This window comes from Perognathus longimembris, chromosome 8, assembly GCF_023159225.1.
Source record: "Perognathus longimembris pacificus isolate PPM17 chromosome 8, ASM2315922v1, whole genome shotgun sequence".
Classification (NCBI taxonomy): domain Eukaryota; kingdom Metazoa; phylum Chordata; class Mammalia; order Rodentia; family Heteromyidae; genus Perognathus; species Perognathus longimembris.
In genome coordinates this window covers 57,531,537-57,550,353 of record NC_063168.1, presented here as the reverse complement: position 1 = coordinate 57,550,353, position 18,817 = coordinate 57,531,537, and the positions used below count along the sequence as shown (strand labels likewise).

Below are 18,817 nucleotides of genomic sequence, written 5' to 3'. Positions count from 1 at the left end.
CTATTTTATGACAAGGAAAGGTTATCTGAAATTCAAACTTCAGTGTCCACAAGTAAAACATAGTCATGTTCATCACATTCCCACGTGGAGGGACTTTCACACTACAGTGGTAGTATTGAATGGTTGAGGCTGAACTGTGAAATCCACAGCAGCTAAAATATGTACTCTCTGGCCCTTTATTGGGTATTAACCCATCCTTAATATGAGGCATTGTGTTCCCAGCCAGAAATCCAGTCTCCATCCATTCTTAGGATTACCATTCCATGGTTTCTCCTCTCTTCCCCCTTAGGACTAAAATTTTACAAACTTCTTACCTTATGATCCCCTGTTAAGCAGTCAATTTCTACTTCAGAGCAAGCCACTCCATATGTGAAGTAGTGGAAGGGCTTCCCAGAGTGTGTCTCAAAGCTGTAGCCAACGTTAGGTGTCCTGGGAGAGAAAAGAAGATGCTGGGTATGTGTTAAGATAAACTCACACCCTTCCCAAACACTACACACACACACACACACACACACACACACACACACACACACACACACAGAGCCTATACTCCAAAATCCTTAAACCTCAATGGTTTTATTTTTTTTAATTCAACTAAGTCTTCAAAAAGAAGCCCATGTGCTTTAAAAATTCTGCACTTTGGGGGATACTGAAGTTTGATATTAGCTGTTCACTCCTCCACTTGCAACACAGACCTAGCCCTGTTCTGGATCTTAAATGAGACTTGGGTATTCCTAGGCATTTTGTGTGTGTACCCATGTCTCAAGGCCTGTGCTGTAATCATTAAGAACAGTCTAATGGTGTTTCCTATCATTGTACCAACCCCTGTAAGGTTAGAAAGATGAGGGATATATCTGGCCCCCCAAAAAATAATGGCAGTTAAGAAGCAACCAACTGAACTAGAACACAAGTTGTTAGCCCTACAGCCCTGCCTGGGATGTTCACACGAGGTCCCCTGCTCACCTTCCTCAAGGTAAAAGGTATCAGAGCAGGATGCTGGGCCAGCCTGGTGCATCTAAACAGCCACTCCTGAATTCCCGACTCTCCATACTTCCACAAGTCACATGATAAAAATGTTACTAACAGAAGCCGAAGTTCCTTCATACACTTGGGTTGTATTTTTCCATTTTCAGAACTGTATACAGTTCCGAGTTTGAATGAATCATACATGTGTGCGATTGTGTGTTTCCTGTGTGTGTTTTCACACACTCACAGCTTATAGCACACCGTTCCTTTGTTATTTCATATATTATACAGAAATAATGTGAACTGATAGGGCTAGAATCCACACCAAAATAAAATCAACATGAGGCAGAGGGACAGGACTTCTGCCAAGGGCTCCTCTACCTCCCACTTCACTGTGTTCGTCTACTACAACTTGGTAAAATCTTAGCTGAACTCCAAAACTATAAGAGGAACTTAAGGAACAAAATTGACCTAAGTTTATATTTGTATAAGTTAAATATGATATAACCTAGAGAACATGGGAAAATATTTCATATGTATATTTATGTAATAACTGTGTTCAGATCTTCATAATGGTCACACATTCATGCAAGATATTTTAAAATAAATGTTGAACTAATTTCCTATGTAGTTATCTGTAAAAGAAAAGTTCCTCAGTAAATTTCTCAGGGATAAGTAAATCAATAGACCCACAGTAAATATGAGTGTAGATTTTATACCTCCTAAGCCAGACAAGCAGGGTCCCTATCTATTCAACTGCTACTGAATTTTAAAGCTGCAACTCACTGTATTCATAAAATCCTGCTGTATGTTGGAATGAGACTACAACTCTAAGTCTGCCTCTTGTTCTCCTAAAGAAGAAAATAAAAGGATAGAAAGGAGAAGAAACTGGGTACTGGTAGCTCACACCTGTAATCCTAGCTACTCAGGTAGCTGAGATCTGAGGATTGCAGTTTGAAGTCAGCCAGGAAAAGGAAGTCCATAAGACTCTTAACACCAATTAACCACCAGAAAACAGGAAGTAGAGTTACGAGTTAGAGCCCTAGCCTTGAGCTAGAAAGACTAAAAAGACTTAAATCTCCTCTAGTGATGTAACAGAGTTTGGAAAGAACTGCGGTTTGGGGTTTTTGCCTTTGTTTTTGTTTTGACCACAAGCTAACAACCTGGGCTGGGGATATGGCCTAGTGGTAGAGTGCTCACCTCGTATACATGAAGCCCTGGGTTCAATTCCCCAGCACCACATATATAGATAAAAGCCAGAAGTGGTGCTGTGGCTCAAGTGGCAGAGTGCTAGCCTTGAGCAAAAAGGAGCCAGGGACAGTGCTCAGGCCCTGAGTTCAAGCCCCAGGACTGGCAACAAAAACAAAACAAATAAACAAGCTAACAGCCTGTGGAACTGAAGGTGACTTTGGAGCTCAGGATGACAATAGATAGAGATGGGGAGCCAGCCCAGACTTACTTATAAAACCCAGTAGCAGACAGGCTCACTCTGTCCATGTAGGCAGCTGAGATCTGAAGAGAGGAAATAATCATCAGGAAGGGGCAAGGATGGTTTCTAGAATGCCTAGCCCACTACTAAGCTTTCCTGAGCTGACCCTCTGCATCTGGAAGCCAATAGGCTCATTTTACTAGAGACATCATCTCCATAACTATTACTTTGTATATTTACTGCTACCACCAGCACCAAGTCTGCATGATCCGGAGGCTGGAGTACAGCAGTAGCCTCTAATTGGCCTTCCTGCCTCCAGTCATCTCCCAGCCCTGCCAGAATTGTCATTACACCACGAAGCTGAGGCCTCCTCCCCTACTCTAGAGCTGTGAATGACGCCCTTTGCCTATGGAGCAAAAGTCTGATGTTTAGAATCACAGTTTGCTCTCTGGCCTTTGGACAACCCATCCAAACTCAAGCATGATCCCTCTCCTAACCCTCCAGTGACCTTACAGCTATGTGGTTCTTCTGCTATTTTCTCCTCCAACTGTTAGCATAGATTTGCCACTTTTTAATCACCTCTCTCTGGTGATTTCACCCTACTCAGGCCATTATAGAAGCAAGTCTCTGTAGTGATCATTTGTTTTAACATATTAACCTTGTATGTGGACTTTCCTGCTAATAAAGATAACCATCCATACTTTCTTTACCTATTTAGTAGATTTTTCAGCACTAGCACAACACTAACATTTAAGCTGTGTTTTATATAATTTTTATTATCAAGCTCTCTACTAGGCACCAGATGACAATTAACACTTTGCATAGGTTATTTAATATTCATTAAAACCTTGTATGGTCTAAATTATTAGTATTCTTATTCTGTAGATGGAGAAAGCTAAAGCTCAGAGAAAAAGATTTTGGCCTAGGATCTACACTAGGCTAATATATATATTGTGTGCGTTGGTAATTATGACTTCCTTATTGGGGTTATCTGCTCACAAGTAACATTAAACTATGTGGCTGGTAGTGAGGTCAAAGTTCAAATCACCATGTTGGAGAAAGAAACTTGTCAAGGCTGTGTGAAAACAATAAAATTGTCTGGACAAATCCATGCTAAAAAGCAATCTACCAGAATCAAGCTACATCCCAATGATATCAGTGTTCCCTAGGAAGGTGGGAAGGGAAGTTGAGGTTAAGTGACATATGGGAAGGTTAATAGCTGTAATAGAGTAGCTTGTTTTCTTTGAATCTGTGGAGGAGGATTTGTACTATCAGCTGGTTCATATATAGTCCAATGTCACGGCTACATGCAGCTCTTCCATTCCAACAATAGAGGGAGACACAACAGAGCCACCATTGAGATTTCTGCCTGTTGGTTGGAGTTGCAGGCTTACACTCAAGATAGGCTGCTTGCAGGTTTCTAATGTGCAGGCATCGGGTCTAGCACTCAGAGAACTGGGCTCATTTTTGTTTTGTTTTGCTTTGTTTTTTTGCCAGACCTGGAGCTTGAACTCAGGGCCTGAGCACTGTCCCTGGCTTCCTTTTGCTCAAGGCTAGCACTCTACCACTTAAGCCACAGCAACACTTCTGGCCATTTTCTATATATGTGGTGCTGAGGAATCGAACCCAGGGCTTCATGTATACAAGGTGAGCACTTTACCACTAGGCCATATTCCCAGCCCCTGGGCTCATTTTTATTAGGAGTTTTGTTCTGTCATCCCTAAAATCACAGGAGTGATAAAAGCGCTTGAGGGACATTTTCTCCAGATTCTCTCATGGATGGCATCTCAATGGCCTCAGATTCAAGAGTTGGGTGACAGGACAAACTGCCAGAGGTAGCCATTAGGGAGACGCAGTTTGGAAAAAGACACCATTCACAGAGGCTGCTAGACACATGTGGTATGAGACCTGGCCCAAGTGAGTCGATATTACAAGGATGTCTGCTCCAGGGAAGCCAACAGACAATTCCCACAACACTGTCAAGATGTATAGGTCAAAAACTTTCCTGAGGTGACTTCCCTTAACCCTGGAAGCCTTAGAGAAAGTGGCCCTGCAGAATGGACCTGTATGAAGAGTTGAAGTCTATATGCAATCATACAGACTGCCTCAGTTTCTTTTTGCTTGTGTGAAGGTCATCATCTCCTACACTTGTTTGGGTTAGAGGCTCTGCTACTGTAAACACCCCTCTCATTTTCAAAGTAGCTTAGATGAGCTCAGACTTACCCATTCTTCCCAGGAGCCATTGGGATTCTTTTTCTTGAAGGGTTCCAGCCTTTCCAGGATGGTCTGACAAGCTGCCTAAAGAACCCCACCACCACACACCAGACATGTCAGTCCTCTGTTTCCGCAGCCCAGATGATACCAAGGCCATGTGTAAAACCCTGAGAGCCTGGGAAAGGCCACCGCTAGCCAACACTGTGCCCAGGGTGCCACTCAGACAGCTCCGATACTCTCCAGGAATGACTGGGGTCCAGAGGGAAGCCAAGGAACCCAGCCGGTGGCCTACCACTGGTCCTTGTTTGTTTTGGGGTTTTTTTTTTGGCCAATCCTGGGGCTTGGACTCAGGGCCTAACCACTGTCCCTGGCTTCTTCTTGCTCAAGGCTAGCACTCTGCCACTTGAGCCACAGCGCCACTTCTGGCCATTTTCTGTATATGTGGTGCTGGGGAATCGAACCCAGGGCCTCATGTATACGAGGCAAGCACTCTTGCCACTAGGCCATATCCCCAGCCCCACCGGTCCTTGTTTGAAGAGCCTTCCTGACCCAGATCCTAAGATGTCAGAGAGACTTGAGAGAGACTCTCAGGCAGTTACCTTGTTTCATCAAGCTGGTTGTCTGAGAGACAACAAAGAGCTCTAACTGGCTGATCTCAGAATCACATTTTAATTTAAGACCATGATCATGAGGCCATTCTCAACACAAGGAAGTACACCTTTGCAAAAGCTCCTCGATTTCCATGCAGCCCCCCACCCCCTCCTCCTCGGGGCTCTGCCTTTCAGTCTTTGATGAATGGTGATTACAGTCACAACTCTCTTTTAGCTTGGTGTTTGGAAGGACAGAATCCTCCTGGATGGCAGAGACAAAGCCCTGCTCAGACCCTGCGCTGGTCCCCAGCTGTGCCCGTTCCGTTCCTACCATCTCCTTACATAAACAGCCTGACCGTTGATGTCGGCGCTGGCTGATGCAGCCGTGGGAGAGGTGTTGGGCACAGTGTTAGTGCTTGTCTCACTGATATAAATCTTGGAGATGGGGATTTTGAGAGCTCGGCTGGCCACCTGTGAAAAGAGACATCATCACCCTTTAGGGAAGAGGTTATCATGAGGTTTGGCTGCCTTCTTCCCAAGATAAGGTTTAGGTTCCCCATTAAAGGCAAGAAAACGATTTTGTCAGCTCTAATCCTATGGATTCTGAGATGTTCTCACATCTGGCTGCATTTGAAGAAACTTTTAATCTTGTGCTTTGGTTGGATAAAACATTTGTAAACCCCTGGTGACTGAAAGTGCCTTTTTAAGAAGCAATTGCTGGCCTTTAGTAGAGTCCAATCTCTCCACTTCTCAGGAGCCAAGCAGAAATGCCATTTCCAATCCAGCGCCTTTATCCTAGTTCCCTCATCAGGGGCCTCACAGTATGGGGAAATGGCTGCCTTACCATGTATCCACCTTATACCCAGAACCCTGGAGCCTGAGAACACTGGTGATGGAAGCAACTCAGCAACCTTCCTGACCAATCTCCTTGCACAGAGAGGACACTGAGGCTGAGAGGGGTGAAGAGTTATCCAAGACCACATGGGAAGCATGTCCCAGGCCTGCTGCTTCTTCTGACACATACCACTGCTCAACTTCTCAGAGCATGCTCCCTCCCAATAGACAGCACTGGGCTGAAGAGCCATCTCCGGTCTCCAAGCAGCTCACCTGGACCATCTTGGTGTGCAAGCCTTGGCCCATTTCAGTGCCCCCATGGGTCAGTAGCACAGAGCCATCTGTGTACACATGAATCAGGGCTCCTCCCTAAGAAATGAGAAATAGATCAAGAACAACACTTGGTAAATCGTAACTTAGCTTAAGCCTTGGAACCAAATGTATGGAGCCTAGGGGAGGATAAAAAAAAAGAAAGCCGTCATTAACATTTTAGATACATGTCCCAAATAAAAATTATATTGTATAAATTTCATTGATTCCATAGCCTTGCAATAGTTTGCCAAGTGCTTTCTTTCCTGTCTTTCTCTCTGTAGGTCAACCACAGAGACAGGCCCCAGGTTGTTATCCTACTATACATGAAGAAACAGAATAAGAAAGCAGAGTAGATATCCACACTCCTGGAGTCCAAAAGGGTAAAATCCAGAACGTTAGCTCAGATATCTTGAGTGGAAGGCAAGAGATGGGAGCCCAACAACATTCTATAAAGAAATTACCTGGTTCAGAAAGGGAACAGTAAAGCTGATTCCAAACTTGGTGGGGATTATACATAGTCCTCTCTTTTTCCAGCAGTTCTCCCTGGAAGGGGAGAGGGTAGGTAGAAGAATGTTCTTGTAATGTTTTCTCTATATGTTTTTGTCTGGTTGGATATGTTTTTAGTCAACATCTCAGTATCAAAATAGAACAGAACAGGGCTGGGAATATGGCCTAGTGGCAAGAGTGCTTGCCTCGTATACATGAAACCCTGGGTTCAATTCCCCAGCACCACATATATAGAAAATGGCCAGAAGTGGCGCTGTGGCTCAAGTGGCAGAGTGCTAGCCTTGAGCAAAAAGAAGCCAGGGACAGTGCTCAGGCCCTGAGTTCAAGGCCCAGGACTGGCAAAAAAAAAAAAAGAACAGAACACAAGCTATACCCATATAGCTAATTGTCATAACTGAGCAGTGTTCAAGAGTGGAAACAAAAGTTAAGAGGTGGGAATTTGGATTCTGGGATTTGCAATGCAAGTGGTATAGTGATCACCTAGGAATCTTGTCTTCAAAGAACACTCACTTTTCCTCCCTGAGCAGAATTACCATGGGGTCAGTGCACCCTAGTAGTCTTGGACTGACCTTGATGTAGACAGGAAGGTAATGGCGCCTTCTCTGTGCTTGACACTTGCTTATCTGCCTAACTCTGTAAAGAACACAGAGCCAGGATAATTACCCCTATTCTGCAGATGATGAAACTGAAGTGTACTCCAGAGATAGGATGACTGCCAACATCAAGTTCATAGATGAGTGTCAGAGGCAAGCATGTAACTTCAGTGTCCTCAGTCCTGGACCAATGCCCTCAATAAGGCAATGTCCTCAGAAAGCACACAAGGTGTAAAGATAAACCACAAGTGATGCCCACGGATGCTGAGTGTAGGTTTGAGCCCCCTGCCTCATTACAAGATCTAAAGAAAGGGAACTATCAATAAATTACCCATTAAATTATAAGCTGCATAGCTGGGGTGCAGCAGAGACACTCTAAAATAGAAAACCCAAGAGTGCACCAGATCATGAGCTCCTTCAAGCTTGTCACTTACTTGTTGAACTTGTCCACCTCTCTCCTCCGAACATGGTACTGAGAGCTCGCCAAACATTCGTCCCAACACCTGGGCAAGGTAAATCCCTCAAGCTTCTGGTTGTAGTGTGTCAGGTCCCCTTCTTTGTACATATTTTTTCTCCGCACCTTCCCAAGGAGAGAGACATTTAGCCATGTTAGTAGCAAGGGACTGGTGGTGTAGGTGTGATGGATGGCGGTTGGGAAGGTTCACCAAAGATGAGTTTCCAGCATTCTTAACAGTGCCTGCTCATCCTCTAGGACCATGGAGGATACCCAAGGTGCAAATTCATTCTTCCCCCAAAGTAGGCTAACCTACGCTGACATATGCCAACTAATTCCCCTGCTCACTTCCTCCGCAGGCAGCCCACAGGTCACTGCGACTTCGCTCATCCAATATTCAGCAATGAGCATCCCTTGCGGTCCCCCGAAACCTCTGAAAGCCGTGTTAGAGGGCAGGTTGGTCTTGCACATCCGCCCAGTGCCTCGGATGTTGGGGATGTTGTAGGTGTTGTCCATGTGCAGTAGGGTTCGTTCCATTATCTGAAGCAGAGGAAACCAGAATGGAGAGAACATGGTGTATGGATTCCATTGGCTTCTCAAACTAGAAACTCCAAGGGCCTGCCACCTCCCAACCCCACTGCTCACTTCTGTTCTCTGGGCCCAAATTAGACCTGCCCCAAGGCATGGCAATAGCCGTCCCTAGCATTCCTATGAAGCTTCTCATCTAGATCCTCTGGTGGATCCCTTCCCAAATGGCTAGTTAGAACTGGCACTTGATTCTTATAAAAAAATGATAGTTGATTTTTATTTTTCCACTGTTGATTCAGTTTTATTTCCATTGAAGATGTGCTACAAGTAGTTTAGAGTCCAATACCCCTGTCGGTCATGTGAGGAAAACAAACAACCTTCATTCTCATAGCCTACTCCTTTATCAGCTGCACCCTTAAATGTTTTAACATTGCTGTGTCTTTTTCAGTTTCAGAATTTCCTATTGTCTTTCCTCTGTTGGAAAGGGGAATTCAATCCCTGCCTGCTTCCCCTTTCTCAAATACATACCAGCTACCTCTCTCCTGATATAATTGTATTTTAATCCAATCAATAGACATCTGGGTTCTTGTGCTTGCTAGGCAACTGCTTTACCACTTAAGCAATGCCCATAGTCCCTTTCTCTTTCTTGACATAACATGCTCACCTTACGGTAATCATTGACTTTAGTCTTTCATTTGTAACATTTTTATGCACTTATTACTAGGCCCACTTAAAGTTTTCCTGATTCTGAAAAAACTGCTGTCCTTTATAGTACCTGGATTATTAAATTGACTACACTTAGCCTGAGGACCTCTCTGTATTTGAGTCTTTAGGTAGCAGGTTGCAATCCAACTTACTGAAAGTCTCATAGAGGTTTGGGGACAAATAGTTGAGTCTCAGCCAAACACAGTACTCAAGCTTCAGTCACTCACAGATGGCCAACGGATGGGACCATGTTGAAATGAAGCAAGTGCCAAGCGTTAACCAATCAAACTATTTCTACACCTCACTTCTGTCTTCTGCCCACAAATGCCACCACCCACATGGTGAAGCTGAACTCCCTGAACCTCTTCTGAGTCTAAGGGTTGCCTGATTCCTTTGTTCTACTAAATTGAATTGGTCTAAAGTTTGTATTTTAACTATTCTACATAGTTGACATAATCAATACTACATTCATCCTTACATACACATACACAAAAAAATTTTAACTAGTATTTGCTACTTAAATTTTGCTAGGCAAAATATATTAAACAAGAAAGATGGTTTTGTAATCAGAGAAGTCATACAACAATCCTTGTGATTTACAGATTAGCCTAGGATGAGAAACTGAAGGTAAGATCCAGTTAGGAGACTCTTGCAACAGTAGGCAAGAATTAGGGAGAAACAGACAGTGGAACATGTACCTGACTTCCAGCTACCTCTCCCCCCCCATACACACACATACAGACGTACACATAAACAGCATTGCAGGGGTGGGTCCTACTTACACCTTGAGAAAGATCCTGGGTGTTCCCTGCATTGCTAAAGTGATCCACTTCCAAAGCCACAATCTTCCCATTCTTCATAAAGCCAACCTGATGTGAGTGAGTGAGAGAGAGAGAGAGAGAGAGAGAGAGAGATTGCTTAACACCACCCTCACTCTGTGACCCTCCCTTCCCACTTATGCTGCCTGCTGGAAAGAGCAAGATCAGGACATCAGGCCATGAAACAAAGGTGACCTTGAGAGATCACCAGGTTGTAGCAGGTAGATAGGCCCCTCAAAGCTTTTGGCCCATAGATAATAAAAAGTTCTACTCCCAAACAGCCTATGTCTACCTATCCATCCTTGACCATATTTTAGTAAAAACTCCTTAAAGACTATTTTATACATGTAGATACAAAGACCCTAAAAGATCAAACCACTTCCTTTAGACTCACAGATTTTAGGAATCAAAGAAATGAAAACCCCTTCAGGAAGTTCAATCATGACCCAAAGTAAGAATAGGTGAAGAGAATTGTCAAGGCCAATTGGTGAGGAAAGATGACTCCTGGTTTACAGAACAAGGCTGAGCCCTGTAAGTAAAGTGGTATTAATTCATAGAGAGAAAGCATGTGCTGGTCAGAACAGGAAATGGTCATCCACAGAAACCTAGAGAAGGAATTGTTCCAGAGAGAGGTTTGGATAGCTGCTGAACGTGCTCTGACAGACTGGATACTCAACCTAACAGCCTGTGCCTACATAGAACCCTGGGAAGTGTTATTTAAACTGCTAAGGGGTCATTGTGACTCCTGTGAACCTGCCCATATCAGTGCCCTGGACAATGGGATTACCAGGGCTCTGTTGAGTGGCCACAGATCAGATTAGACAACAGCAGGCCCATGGAAGTCGTGAGCATCACCTTGACATCTCTGGGGAGTTGGCCTGCTAGCCATCTCTAGTACACCTTTCTATATCACTCATGGCCTACTTGAGTTTCTCATATTGCTATTTCTTTGTGACCTTCCACAGAAAGTTATGCAACAAGTAAGAGCAACACCAAGGTTCTTTGGACCCTTATCCCCAGTGTCCTTACAAGAGGACATTGCCCACCCTGACACTTCCTGTCTACAACCTTGTATCTGGCCAGGAAGGGATGTCTGCCTCCAGTTATCAGCATGTCCTCATCACGGTCCAGCATACAACGCACAGGGCGGCCTGTCCTAAGAGAAGAATCAAGAAGGTTAGAAACCTGTGAGCCCTCAGTAATCCTAAACTCTGTGAGGCTCAGTGATGTGAATGGCCCTAAAGCCTTCATTTTCTACCTGGCTCACCAAGTAGACCAATGCTGAGCTGCTTTACTCTGCAGACACTGAGGGACAAAACAAAGAGCATCAGGCTGGGAGGCCAGTCCTTGCAGGACCCTCACTGCCACGTAGGGGAGCGAGATGCAGGCCCATAGGTCAGAATACAAAGAAGGGGGTGCATGTGACCCTAGCCCTTTTCCCAAGGGATCTAAAAATAGAAATCTGTGAGAATTCTAAGAAGGGAAAAATGATTTCCAAAAGGAGAAATTCTGACAAATGTTGACCTTCTTCCTCTTCGCAGAGCCCACTAGAAGTTTTGGAACTCACTTGTATGCGGCCAACGCCGTGGCTGTGGTCACCACAGTGCTCCGGGTCTCCTTTCCTCCAAAGCCTCCTCCCATTCTCTTCACTCGGACTACAATCCGGTTGCTGGGAACACCCAACATTTTTGCAACAAAGCTCTATGGGAAGACAAAAACTTGCGCTGATGGATATCTTCTGGCCTTTTTCTCGGGGCTGCCCAGCATGCATGGGCCTAATTACTGCTGTGAATTTTGGGTATCTGGGGTGTAATTCCCTCCCCTTCCAGAGCTGAGTGGTCCTGGAGTCCAGCACCTATTCATCACTACAGACTGAACACACGCTATCTAACTCTTGTCAGTAACCAGAGAGGCAAGATGGTTGCACACTTCCAGAGCCAAACTCATGGCATATTAGATGAGTTTCTCATATTGAAACTCATCTAAGTGATATAAAACCCTACCAGACTTCATTTAACAGATAAGGAAACTGAGGCAGTAAAACATTATATAACAAGTTCAATAATATCTCTCTGGTGACAGAGTCTGGCACCGTGTCCAATATATTCAAGTCCCTTCCATGACCCACCCAGACTTCCATCTTCTCATTTACTCTCAGCTCTCCTGGTCTTCTTGGAGGCCTCTAGTCACAGCCTCAGTACTCTTGAGTTAGCCCAAGGTCACCAACCTGGGTCTTCATGGTGTTCTGTGTGCTCACATAAAGCTCCATCTCCCCTGCCTCGCCTTTTGGGATTGCGATGGTACAGTTAGTCTCCAGGTAGAAGTGCTCTTGGCCACCAATGTACAACTCTCCTAGGGAAGCAATGAGAGCCCTACTGTGAGCCAATGAGCTACCTGCCTCTTGGTTCCCTGATTGTGGCACAAAGGGGCCCAAGTTAGAACTATCTGGAAGTCCTATATCGTCTCCCATCCTTCCCTTGACAAAGAAACCGGAATGGCACTGAACCCACAGATACCAAGTCTTCTTGGTAATGGAAATAATGGCTTTCTAAAACGATCATAAAACTTTAGAAAAGGAAAGGAAGAAACCAACCAATGTGATTAAAAAGCTTAAAAATAAGATCATTTTCCAAGACCAAAGCTATCAGACTCTGTGGAGTTAGTTGGCTTGCTAGTGACTTCAGCAATGCCAAAGAAACAGTGTCACAGAGGAGCTAATCAGCAGCCTTGTCCAGGGCCAAGAGCAGTGGACCCATTTTCTCAGCCAGAGACAGACCAGAGGAGAGTGGGGAGGATAGACAGGAAAGAAAGCCAATAGAGGGCTGGGGATATGGCCTAGTGGCAAGAGAGCTTGCCTCTTATACATGAGGCCCTGGGTTTGATTCCCCAGCACCACATATACAGAAAACAGCCAGAAGTGGCGCTGTGGCTCAAGTGGCAGAGTGTTAGCCTTGAGCAAAAGGAAGCCAGGGACAGTGCTCAGGCCCGAGTCCAAGGCCCAGGACTGGCCAAAAAAAACAGAAAAAAACAAAACAAAAGAAAGCCAATAGAAGATGGGCTAGAAGCAACATCAGCCAGCAGGGAAAGACAAGGAGTCTGTGTGGTTGAAGGCCTAGAAGTCCTCCAATCGGCCACAGTTCAGTCATTTTCTCCCCTTCTTTCCCAAATCAGAAAACAGCGCACGTGATCTTTCTAGGATTGTGTAGTCCCATTGAGCCTATGGACAGAAGGGTGGAGATAAAAGTGAGAGTGGCTCCAACCCAGCCACCCAGCCACTGTTTTGCTACAAATGTCAGCAGAATCCTCTATTGGCAAATGCTTGGCAATTACTTCTCTGCCCCCAAGACTCCACATATGTCTTTTGAATTTAACTGACCCACAGGGGTCACCCCATTCCTGCCATGACATGGCACAGATCTACCTGAGACAACATTATCTGCTTCTGAAAACCCTTTCTTGAGGTCTCCTTTCTCGATCTTCAGCTCAGGTTTATAAAATGAGTTGTTCTTTATAGCATCCTGAGGGGGAAAAGGAAACCAATGATGTTGTTTTCAGAGAGAGGAAGATAGGGATGCAAGAAGTAATTGGGAATTAAACTGTTGCCTCCCTTCTCATACATGACTCTGTAGGAGTTTCATGATTTGAAGCAAGCTCCCTGTTATAACCCAGAGAATCATACCTCCCATTTCTTCATTTGTGGATGAACCATTGGGAAATGTTCAGGGGGGAAAAAAAAGTGGATCTCAGAAGGAACTAACTGAAGCCAAAATTTATGTGGGTAGGGGGATGCTCAGTTTAGCTGTTTATGAATCTAACTCTACTTACAGATTCTCCTTACTTGTGCTGGATTACATCCTTGTAAATCTGTCCTATGTCGCAAATACCATGAGTTAAAATGTATTTAACATGCCCAACCTGCTGGACATAATAGCTTAGCCTAATCTAACGCAAGCATACTCAGAACACTTCCATTAGTCCACAGATGGGCAAAAACATCGAACACAAGCCCTCCACTAAAACAAAGGATGGAATGCCTTGTGTGACTTACTGAATAGCATACTGAAAGTGAGCAAAACTTACTGTTGGGTAGGCTTTTGCACCACTGCAAATTTGAAAAATCAAAATTCCATTTAAGTAGAATCAGAGTAAATTGGGGACCATCTGTAGTCAAATCTCCACTTGCTGCTCACATCTGTTGTGGAGGATGCTAATAAATATGTCTTCAGAGCTCACTCCTTTATGCAAGAGGCTGCTCCTACATACCTCGATGGTGATAATGGCTGGCAGGTCTTCATAGGTGATTTTCACCCCTTGAGCAGCTCTCTGTGCATGTTCTGGGGTGTCAGTGACCACAGCACCAATGACATGTCCAACACAAGTAACCTAGGAGCAGAGACAGGCTGTTAAAGAACATAACGGAGCTCTTCAATAAGCAATTACTATGGATAGTTGGCAAGAGCCAAGGAAGTTCCTGCCCCTACAATCAATCAGAGCACATTTTAGGAATGTCCTGGGTCTTTTCATTTCTCTATCCTACTGACTGAAATTATATGGCTCTTAATAAATGCTTAGAAAAAGGGAGTGAGGTGGGAATAAATAGAGGATATAGAGATGACTGTTCTCAGTGATTTCATCTCATATGACCAGGTCTGGCACTTCAGTTGTGGTAGATAAGGAGCTACACAGGAGGAATGTAGACATTGGTTACACATATCTGCCATAAGCAAAATGGGAGCTGTGGAAACAGAAAGTGTATTTGTCAATTCTGTTCTATTCTAACACTGCTTGTCTTCGTATGAAGGAAGAGCTGGAGACTGGGCAGGCCAGGCTCTAAGGCCTGATTACAGATCCTTTAGGCCTTGACTCTGTTTTAGCATCTTTCTACCACACCACTCTCTTTTATGTGCTCTTTCCTCAAGTTATACCAAAAGATCCTTGAAAGCCACAATCATGTCTCATACTTTCATATAGGTACCCCCAAAGAAGTCATTTACAAATGTTGGTCCTGATGATATCTATATGTATATTTAATTTATAGAATAGTAATTGTTGTTTTTATAATCCAGTTACATAAAAACTTAATGATCCCATCCATGGATGCTTTTAATCCTATAACCTCAATATATAAACAAAAAAAATGTATCACTTTGGGATACAAGGTTTAATTATATCAACCAATGCTTAGCATATAAGTCTGATAATTATCTCTTAAGACCCAAATGAATTATTGACTTAAGTTGGCTAATTCCGTATTGACTTGCTTCAGTCTAGCTGACTCTCACTAACCAAAATGCTAGCAACACTCCTGGGAGCTCTTGAAGTTTAAAAACTATTTGATTTTCTATAAGATTCATTCCTTATATAGTCATTGTATTTCTTATTTGTAGCTTTCTCTCAGCTTCACAAAAATCAAATGAACTTGCTCCATAGCAGCACCTACTCATGTCTAATTTGCAACAATTGATCTATATAAGGATTGTACAATGACCCTTTAGGAACTATCTTACCAGGAAAATATAAAGATTTTATAGCAACTATCTTAAAGGCTGGAAACTGTTTGCAGAATTTCATATAATTCAAATCAATAGATGAACTTCCATACAAGTAGGTTATGGATGCACATTCATAACAGTATTTTATCTCTTTTCTGGTTAGTTTAATACTTATTTTCTCTCAATAAAGGAGCTTAATGTTACACTCCAGGAATTCAGTTGCTAACTCCAATACATTCACTAGCCTTGTTTTCCTGTCATTTTTGCATTGAATTGTCCTACTTTGTACTAATAGCAATCTTTGATTAAATAAACAAGTAACATTCTGTCCCTTTATGGATCATCCTGCATATTGGCCAATTGGATGATAGCCACAACATTTGCAAATGTATAATCTTTCAAGATTAGGGATTTGGAACAATGAGCACTAATTAAGAACTTCAGTATCTATTTCATTTAGTTTGTATAACAAATCCATTTACCTTATCTTCTGCAAAGATGGTCTCATCATTACAAACTCCAGTTACGTTGCTGCCAGGAATATCAGCAGCTGAGATAAAGCACACAAACCCAGGCACCTTCTTAGCTTCTGAAGTGTCTATGGACCTGCAAGAATGAGATGTGTGAGAGCCCAGGTAGGAAAATCTGAAGCAGGAGACCCAGATGGATCAGGTGGATTGGATGACCTGTCCTTATTAAACTGAGCTTTCCTTCACCCTTATCCTTCTCTACCTTCTTTCCTATTAGGTCTTAATTCACTTCTGTTCTATTCTGCCTATGTTGACTAAATGCCTATCAGGTGTCAGCCACTGCACCATAATATAGGGCTCTGAAAATGAATAAGCTAGCACTGCCTCCATAGATCTTATGCAAAATGCTATTTGGTCTACACAAGCAAAGAAGCCAGATCCTAGGGGTACCATTTTCTTTGGAGAACTCTGAATAAACTCCACCTCACCAGTGATTTCCCACTCTGAATCCGCACACAAGGGTCTTTGCTATGTTGTTGATCCAATGGCACTGAGCATCTACACACAGCTAGCTTTCTCTCTCTTTATTAACAGTGTTATCCCAGTGTAGCTGGGCATCCTAGACAAAATCTGGTGATGCAGGCCTCAAAAGGAGAATGTCTGGAGAGGTTATCCATCATAACAGCATAAATTGTGAACGGAGTCCCTGTACCCCCTATATTTCCTATGGGAGCCCCTTCATCTTAGGGAAAGATCCAGAAATTGGCCTCCAAGAAACCATTTTTTACTTAATCCTCACCCCCGCCAAAAGAAAAGCCAATTGTCTCCATTTTACATGTGGGAAAACTCTAGCCCAAAGGGAGTTAGGTAGCTTGTCCAAAGTCACTCAGCCAGAAAGCAACACAGCTGGAATTAGAGTAGAGTTGAGGTTAAGTTGTGAAGATGCCAGAGACAGTTCGGCTTCTGCCCAACCATGCACCTTTCCATGCGTGATCAGACTATGGAAACTTCAAGTGTCTGCCCACACGTGGCTAGGGTGGAGGGTGTTGGTGTGTAGCTGTTGACATGGACTCAAGGCAAGGACAAAAAGAAAAGAATGTGCCCCATAGCTGGCAAACAAACAGAAACACTTTTTCATGGTCCTGGAAAACTGTTGAATATCTGATTGATTTTATCCATGTCTCACTTGCCATTCCCAGAGTCTGAAGTCAGACCTTCCTCAGAAGTGAAAAAAGAAGGCTGGGAATGTGGCTTAGTGTAGAGTACCTAGCATGCATGAAGCCCTGGGCTCGATTCCTCAGTACCACATAAACAGAAAAAGCCAGAAGTGGCACTATGGCTCAAGTGGTAGAATGCTAGTCTTGAGCAAAAGAAGCTCAGGGACAGTACCCAAGACCTGAGTTCAAGCCCCAGGACTGGGAAAAAAATTAATAAGAAGTAACAGGGCCTAAGGGAGTGTTTTTCCTGATTGCTTTTCTCCCCTGAGGCTCTGTGTCTAATACCCTCCAGCTTTGAAACTCATAGTCTAGCTTGAACATCCAGAGGCCAGCGGGACTTAGCTTTAAACTTGGACTCTACCACTTACCAGCCTGTGGCATGTGACTTAGTTTCCTCAGCTGGAATGGAGACCTAATAATAGGAACTGTCTCTGGGGGTTGTTGTCAGGAATAAATGAGGTACTGAAAGACAGCCCGGAACACTGGCCTAGAACTCCATTTGGTCCCTCTCTGCCTCTTTAACCTTGATATTTCCCTAAGGCTCTCCATTACCAACAGTCACTTTGGGACTCATGGAAGGACAGGATTAACAAAGGTGATGGCTTCTTTGTGCTGTGACCAGATGCCACCTGCCATCAGATATTCCAATGTAATGACATCCAAACACCCTGAGATCTTTCACTTTGCAGCCATCTCAGAATCTAAGAAGAACCTGACCACCTTTCCATAGCCCCCTCTGGCCCACCCTCAGACAATGAGCTGCTAGACCACCTGTGGCTGCAGTCTGCCATCTATGACCACAGGTCCCTTGTGACTGGAACTCTTTAACTCTGCGGGGCTCTCCTCCCCTTCCCCTAATTCCTCCCATACTTCAGCCTAAAGTTCCTATCAGTACCCCAATAGGATCACCAAACCCTTTTGTACTCCCAATGTGGCTGTGTTCAATTGAATCCCCTCCCTCTTCCATTAACCAGCACTTGGCTCTTAAATTGACAGGTAGGGACAGGTGGCTGAGCCTGGTCCTAAGTCTCTGATTGAGACTTAAACTAGCTGAGACTTTCTGCCTCAAACTTGAATCCGCTACCATGTGTAAAATGCTTGGAACTAGCTTGTGAGAAACACTAAACACCACATCTCCCTCATGGCACCCAACCATAAGCCAACAATTTGAAGATGCCATGGAGTCCTAACTTCCTGCTTCTCTCCCATGGTGGTTTGGGATGATTTCCTGTCTTACTCTCTAGGCTGGTAGGAAGTCCTGGAGGAACCTTGTTATCTTCGTATCTCTAGCACCTAGCAGGGTGTGTGTGTGAGCTCATGCTGGACCACCATCGGCTCCCCCCAGGGGGGCTACACTCACAAAATCTTGGCATGGGCCCGGGTGCTGGTGACCAGACGGACACACAGCTCATTTTCATAGCGAGGGATGTCGTCACAGTACACAGCCTCTCCGGAGGCCTGCATGTTGGCAGCCAGGTGGGGCAGGGGCCTGCCCACCATGTCCTCCTCGGACTGATCCTTGGGCACCTCCTGGAACAACATGGTATCTTACCAGTTAAGCTACAACCATTAAAACAGACTCGTGAAGAATTTTAATAAAAAGACAAGAATGTTCACACTAGACAGTCAAGAAAATCAACATAAAACATTCTGTATTTGTGTGTTCAATGATTCTAATTCTGTATAAA

The 18,817-nt window shown here is 44.1% G+C and overlaps 1 protein-coding gene across 1 annotated transcript in view; it reads right to left on the bottom strand.

The window, feature by feature from the left end:
- Xdh (xanthine dehydrogenase) overlaps positions 1-18,817 on the bottom strand; it is a 55,153-nt gene that overhangs the window by 5,843 nt on the left and 30,493 nt on the right. The window contains exons 17-32 of the mRNA XM_048353183.1: positions 18,490-18,659; positions 15,925-16,048; positions 14,214-14,333; positions 13,372-13,468; positions 12,178-12,302; positions 11,518-11,651; positions 11,019-11,106; positions 9,915-10,001; positions 8,248-8,439; positions 7,880-8,025; positions 6,807-6,888; positions 6,307-6,402; positions 5,542-5,670; positions 4,619-4,693; positions 2,426-2,478; positions 315-429 (exon numbers count right to left, since the gene is read on the bottom strand). Of these exons, the coding sequence (XP_048209140.1) occupies positions 315-429; positions 2,426-2,478; positions 4,619-4,693; positions 5,542-5,670; positions 6,307-6,402; positions 6,807-6,888; positions 7,880-8,025; positions 8,248-8,439; positions 9,915-10,001; positions 11,019-11,106; positions 11,518-11,651; positions 12,178-12,302; positions 13,372-13,468; positions 14,214-14,333; positions 15,925-16,048; positions 18,490-18,659 (1,833 nt within the window). The remainder of the gene's footprint in view (positions 1-314; positions 430-2,425; positions 2,479-4,618; positions 4,694-5,541; positions 5,671-6,306; positions 6,403-6,806; positions 6,889-7,879; positions 8,026-8,247; positions 8,440-9,914; positions 10,002-11,018; positions 11,107-11,517; positions 11,652-12,177; positions 12,303-13,371; positions 13,469-14,213; positions 14,334-15,924; positions 16,049-18,489; positions 18,660-18,817) is intronic.